Source organism: Pundamilia nyererei, unplaced genomic scaffold (assembly GCF_000239375.1).
Source record: "Pundamilia nyererei isolate P.nyererei 1_Seehausen unplaced genomic scaffold, PunNye1.0 scaffold00325, whole genome shotgun sequence".
Lineage (NCBI taxonomy): Eukaryota > Metazoa > Chordata > Actinopteri > Cichliformes > Cichlidae > Pundamilia > Pundamilia nyererei.
The window spans coordinates 303,172-309,617 of NW_005187726.1; the positions used below are offsets into that span (position 1 = coordinate 303,172).

Sequence of the window (6,446 nt, forward strand, 5' to 3'; positions counted from 1 at the left end):
ACACACACACACACACACACACACACACACACACACACACACACACACACACACACACACACAGAGTGAATAAATCCATTGAACTTGTCACAGATGTGTTCTCGTTCTCTGTATCTTGAACTGTAACATCATCGTTAAATATCATTAACTAAAAAACAACCTTTATATTGTAAAGACCCAACAATAATACTGAGAAACCCCAACAATCATATGACGCCCTATGAGCAAGCACTATGGCGACAGTGGGAAGGAAAAACTCCCTTTTAACAGGAAGAAACCTCCGACAGAACCAGGCTCAGGGAGGGGCGGGGCCATCTGCTGTGATTGGTTGGGGTGAGAAGGAAGACAGGATAAAAGACATGCTGTGGAAGAGAGACAGAGATTAATAACAGATATGATTCAGCAGAGAGGTCTATTAACACATAGTGAGTGAAGAAGAAACACCCAATGCATCATGGGAATCCCCGGCAGCCTACGTCTATTGCAGCATAACTAAGGGAGGATCCAGGGTCACCTGGTCCAGCCCTAACTATATGCCTTGTGGTTGTAGATTAGGGATCATTAAAAGATTTATGAGACCAAAATAATCCATCAGTCCGACATGAACAATAGGAGAAGGATGTGAAGGACGGTCAGTGAGACAAAGATCGGGGACCAGGTTCACTCGACTTTCTATTTCCCTGCTCGTGTCCGACCTCCTGCAGTGACTCTGTGTGCAAGCAGAGGGCCCTGCCCCACAGTGGGAGAGCCCCACAGGTGGTTAGTGTGGTGGAGATGGGTGCATGTGGGCATGTGGCGCACGCTGTGACTCAGACGGTGCAGCAGTAATCGGTCGGCAGTAAGCAGGTCACTTCCTGCTGATACTGCTCCACCAGGAAGTGGACTCAAGGACGCAGATTCTGTGCTGTGTGTGCACTGACAACTATATAATGGTTCGTTTTGAACACACCCCTGGTTAAAAAAAAAGTGCACTTTGTGGTTCAAATGTAAAGGATGGTGTGGGGGCGTCCCTGCAGGTGTTCACCGACGTGTTTGCGGAGCTGCTGGAGGATTACCTGAGTGCTTCAGACATGCAGTCACTCCACCACACCTGCTCGGTGCTCGGTGTCAGGTGTGTGTACTGTAGGTGTGGTGAGACCCATGTCCCTGGTGTGAGGGGAAACTTTAACATTACAATAAAAAAGGAGACATGTTTGAGGCGAGGATGAAGAAGATTAACAGAAGGACGGCTTTGATCCTCACTGCTTCCACAGGAGTGTGAGGTGCGGCCAGGTGCATTTACTGACTCATCAGTGTGAGTGCCTCGATGAAAGCTGACGTCTTTCCAGTTTGCAGGTATGGAGCGTTCGGCCGTGTTAAACCAATGAGGCAGTCTTTCAAAGAGTGGACGTCCTGGAAAATTCACCCCAAGGTCAGAACCCTGAGCTCCATCTCACTCTCTACTGTTGTGACCTTTGACCCTGTACAGTCAGAAACAGGTGGAACCAGTACGGCCGGTTTGTAAAGCACCAGGACAAAGAGCCTCCTGTGCTCTGTCAGACGAGACTGAGGAGCAGATATTCTTCATGCACAGCAGCACGTTTGGAGGAAGTGTGCAGTTTCTCCTGTCTGTTGTTTATTCCTGCACACCTGGCACGGAGCACCCATGATTACTTTGTACAATAACAATAAAGGGCTGCTCTATTCTGACCAAACACCTGACAGCAGCTGTGAGCATGGTGGAGGAGGGACGATGAACTCCAAACTGTCCCAGAGTCAGTGTGAGGACGTCTGTCCCACAGATAAAGCTGGGACCAAACTGGGTCATCAGCAGGACAAAGATCCAACAGAACGGCTGAAAAGGGAAAGAACGGAGCTGCTGCAGAGCTCAGAGAGCTGTGCATGAACGAATGCTGCAAACCTCAACGACCAAAGCTCGTCCAGACGCAGACCGATCACTGCTGCTGAGTCACAGAGGGACCAGCTCGTCATCCCACCGGCGCTGTGCCGTCAAACCGAGTGTTTCTTTCACATGTGAAGCACATCCGTCGTCCTCTGTGGGTCGTACCCAGTGTTGGGACTAACGCGTTATTAAGTAACGCGTTACAGTAACTACGTTATTATTGTGGTAACGAGCACGGTAACTAGTTATTATGCCAAAATCAGGAACGCGTTACTTGTTACTGGGATTTAGATAGGGTCGTTACTCGTTACTTCGTGTGGTGGCTATCGCGGAGCTTCCAAAGATTCAGTAACATTAGCAAGTGGTGGAGGCCAGCAGGTGGATGAAGGAAAAGGGAGGCAGAAGGAAAAGAGACCCGAGGCGGCCGCCGGTCCAAGTGTGAACTGAACTTCAGGTAAGAAGTTATGACCTGCAGTCTCTCTGGGTCAGATATGAACCAAGTTTAGGTGGAGTTTATTTTCGCTATTCTGACTTTTTCCGTACTGCGTGCTAGCTAGCATGACGGAGTTTCTATGCAGCTGGGTGGTGCTATGAAGTTAATGATGTTGAACTTTATTTTGTTCATAAGTTATTAGAGTTGTCAACCGTCCCGTCTGGTATTCAGAGAAAATATTACGCGTTTCTTATTATTGAGGTGAAAAGGAACAGTTTGTTCCGTAATTCAGCTACAATGAAAAAGGCACAAAGCTGGAGTTATTCTGTGTCTTTGCTGCACAGCTGCCTCTTCTGTGCAGCTGGGGGGCAGGGATAGCTCAGTAGGTAGAGTGGTGGCCCCATGATCGGAAGGTCGGGGGTTTGATTCCCCTGAACAGCTACCCTGAGGTACCCCTGAGCAAGGTACCGTCCCTACACACTGCTCCCCGGGCGCCCAATGGCTGCCCACTGCTTCACTGAGTGAATGGGTTAAATGCAGAGAGCGATTTTCCCCACGGGGACCAATAAAGTACACTTTCTTCTTCTTCTCCTCTCATTCTCCCCCCTCCCTTTCCTGTTTCTACTTCAATCATGAAAACTGATCAATGATCAGCTGATCGGCTTTTCTCTCTTGTTTGTTTATCGCTCACTTTGCGCCGAAAGAGGAAACCAGCGGATGTCGTGCTAAACAACAGCAGCACGTTTAAGCTTGATCAGCTGTTGTTAGAATTTATTTAATATTAATTTCTAGTATCAGCTGATGTTTGCTGGAGCCACAGCTGCAAAAAAGCTGCTGGTCATGATGTCGGTTTGGTTATCTGGTGAGAGGGAAACATGAAGATGAAACCAGGAGACGTCCTTACTGAATCATCAGAGCTGTGATGGAGAAACAGGTTTACCTTTTAGGTGACATGAATGAGTTGAAGGGAAGTTACGAACTGTTTCTGAGAGACAAATAACCCCAGGATCCTTTTTTAGGTAGCTGACAGCTGGTAACTGTGCAGGTGCGGATCTAGCAAAGTGTTGCCAGGGGGGCATGTAGGGCATTAACAGGGAGAGGGGGGCACAAAGAAATACTTTTCTTTCTTATTCTCATTTAAAATGTCTAGCTTTTAAAAAATAATTATCTGAATCTTACAACAAACGATTGATAGATTGATACATATATACCATCAGAACAGTGTACATCACTGTCACAACAGTATTTTCATTCAAAGGCTTTAAGATTTTTCCTATAATGGTGGGCCAGTCTCTAATCAAAATACCCGGGCCAATTTTCTGTCCCAGTCCAGCCCTGTATGCAGCTCATCTGCAGTCTGGTGTTACCTACATCTTCCTATTCAGAAGGCAGAATTTCAGAGTTCTGAGTACAATCGAAAGCACCACGACTGCAGTTTTTGTGTTGGATGTAAAAGGCGCACATGACTCTGTGACGTAGGCTAGAATCATGGCAGCAGTCAATGACGGTCCAGGCGTGGGATTTCTCTCGTGGAAATATGCACATTATCTTTTCCTTTCTATTGGTAGGTGGCACAGTGCACTTGTGGCAAGTAAGCAAGCTAGAAGACTGGCAAAGTTATGGAAGAAACACATTAACAAGAGAATTCTGAGTAAAACCAAAGTTACTTTCCCTAGTAACTAGTTACTTTGAAAGTAACGAGTAACTTGAAGTAACTGAGTTACTTTTGAGAGAAGTAACTAGTAATGTAACTAAGTTACTATTTTAAAGTAACTTACCCAACACTGGTCGTACCCTCCACAGCAGGGTCAACACCCGTTTACTTCAATCTCACTTAAACTTAAATCAATAATTACAACAAAAAAGTAATCTGAGTATTCCAACGGCCCGCTGTAATCAGTATCATGTTCGACTCTCTGGTCCACCAAGTGGAAAAAAACAAACAGCCATGACACGAGGTGGGCGGGAACTTCCAGGAATCAGGGTTGGGAAGCTCACCTGATCCTGGGAAAGAGCGAAAGAATGTTATTGCCGCCACATGGAAAGTTTCTGCGTGTGCAGTAACCATGTGACACGCTGCAGTTTCTTCTTATTTGTTTCTGTTTTTATCCTTTTGTAACATCTCTAACGTCCCCTTTGTGCTGCTGTAACAGGTGAATATTGTCCAAAACAATCGTGTTCTTTGTAGTGAGGGTGTGGTCTGATTGGCTCTTCAGGTTTCCTGGTAACATAAAAACAGACCAATCAAACCTGCAAAGAACATCATCAATAACTATGTGCTAAATCCGGCTGTCAGCAAACAACAGCAGGGTTCAAATTAAAAACACACCCAGCTGTGTGTGTGTGTGTGTGTGTGTGTGTGTGCGCGCGCGTGTGGGTGTGTGTGCGGTGTGGGTGTGGTCTGCATACAGGAGCAGGGCGAGGCTCAAGACTTAAAGCGCGTCTCCTGTTTCAGAGTCTGTGTGATCAGCAGCGCTCAGGTGAACTCAGGTAGGTCTCCTTCCCGTCCTCGTGCTCTCTGCCTGCAGGTTGGACAAGGTCCGGCGTCTCTTCCTCTGATGCTTGAATCAAAGCACGCAGACAAACAGGAAGCTGCCGAGACCCCCGATTCGGTTCGTTGTTCAGAAGAAGAGGAAGTTGCTGAACTGTGAGGTTTCGTGTCTGTTACTTAGGGAGCTTTGACTGTGAGTGCTTTCATTCAAACTTTATTTACACCGAGCAGCGCACAGAGGAACAGACGCCTCTTTGACTCGAGCTCAGGAGCAACAGAGAGGTCTGCTGACAGCCATGTGATCCTGGGCGGCGTCTGCTCCTGCTGCAGGCGCCATGTTTGTTTGTTTAGCATGAGAACGTTGCTCCACCCCCCAGCAGCAGGAAACCACAGGAACATCTGGAAAACATTCAGAGGGCACTTCTGCACAGTCTGATTTTGCAGTTTCACACCTCGCTGACAGAGTCCTGCAGGGATCTGCGTCTCCTGCTGGAATCGAACCAGCAACCTTTTGATACCAAGTGACAGCATAGACTAATACATCGATACCAACACACAGAAAGCATTTAACTTCCAGATGACTTCAGAGAACGTAAACTGGGTGATGTGGTTCTGTTCCCAGTTTGAGACCAGGAGGAGACAAGATCATGTGACATGCTGCTCTGCTAGCTGTGGTGCCCCCTTGTGACTAACGCAGCAGCTGCTTTTCACTGATTTCTGATCATGTCGTATTTCTGCATTCAGAAATTCAGCATTCAGAAACCACTCTGAGGTCAGCTGGCTATGTTTAAACAAGTTTAAATGTGAAGGTTTGTTAGTTTGTCTGTTTCTGGGATCCATGTAAACGACACGAACACGGTTCAAAGGTCGAGTTCAGGGACTCCAAACGAGCTGCAGCTGAGCCTTAAAGGGCCGAATCCCCAAAAACCAAAACCTGAGTGTAGCGCCTGCTGTGAGCACGAGCAGAGAGGAGAGAGGAGAGGATGGTGATGAGGGCGGCGTTTTTTTGCAGTTTGTGTATCACTTTCAGCTTTTTGTCATGTTGTTTGCGCTCCGTGTCACGACTCGCACCACCACACCCTCAGACCTCATTTTCTTCTTCTTCTGGTTTTAATGCTTCTTCCTGTCTGTGTGTTTCAGGTTGCAGAAGAGCAGAATGGACGTGAGTCACTTTCTTCTCTTTCATCTTCTCTCACAAACTTTCACCTGGATGTTTCCTGATGTGCAGCTTTCAGGTTTTATCGATGCTTCGGTTACATTAGGTGGAACGTGCAGCACGGTCCTGTTAATGTGGTCACGAGGCAGCAGCTGATTATCTAAACGAAAAACTCAAACTTGTGTGTGTGTGTGTCCGTGCGTGTTCCTGTCTAGCTATCTTTGTGAGGACCGATACATGCATACTACTATACTTGTGAGAACCAACAGGCACTTGTGACACACACAACCCGGTCCTCACAAGTTTGAAGTGTTTTTGAGGCTCAAAATGTGGTTTTAGTGTCAGGGTTACAATTAGGTTAGGGTACGGGCCAGGGTCAGGCATTCATCTTTAATGGTTAGGGTGGGGGCTCGGGAAAGCATTATGTCAATGAAGGTCCTCACTAAGATAGCTGAACGGGGTTGTGTGTGTGTGTGTGTGTGTG

General features: G+C 47.1%; 1 protein-coding gene across 1 annotated transcript in view; it reads left to right on the forward strand.

The window, feature by feature from the left end:
• The first annotated feature begins 4,699 nt into the window (after positions 1–4,699).
• Positions 4,700–6,446, forward strand: part of lgals3b (lectin, galactoside binding soluble 3b) — a 4,798-nt gene continuing 3,051 nt past the window's right edge. Inside the window, exons 1-2 of the mRNA XM_005751764.1 lie at positions 4,700–4,805; positions 5,947–5,968. Of these exons, the coding sequence (XP_005751821.1) occupies positions 5,963–5,968 (6 nt within the window). The 5' untranslated portion in view covers positions 4,700–4,805; positions 5,947–5,962. The remainder of the gene's footprint in view (positions 4,806–5,946; positions 5,969–6,446) is intronic.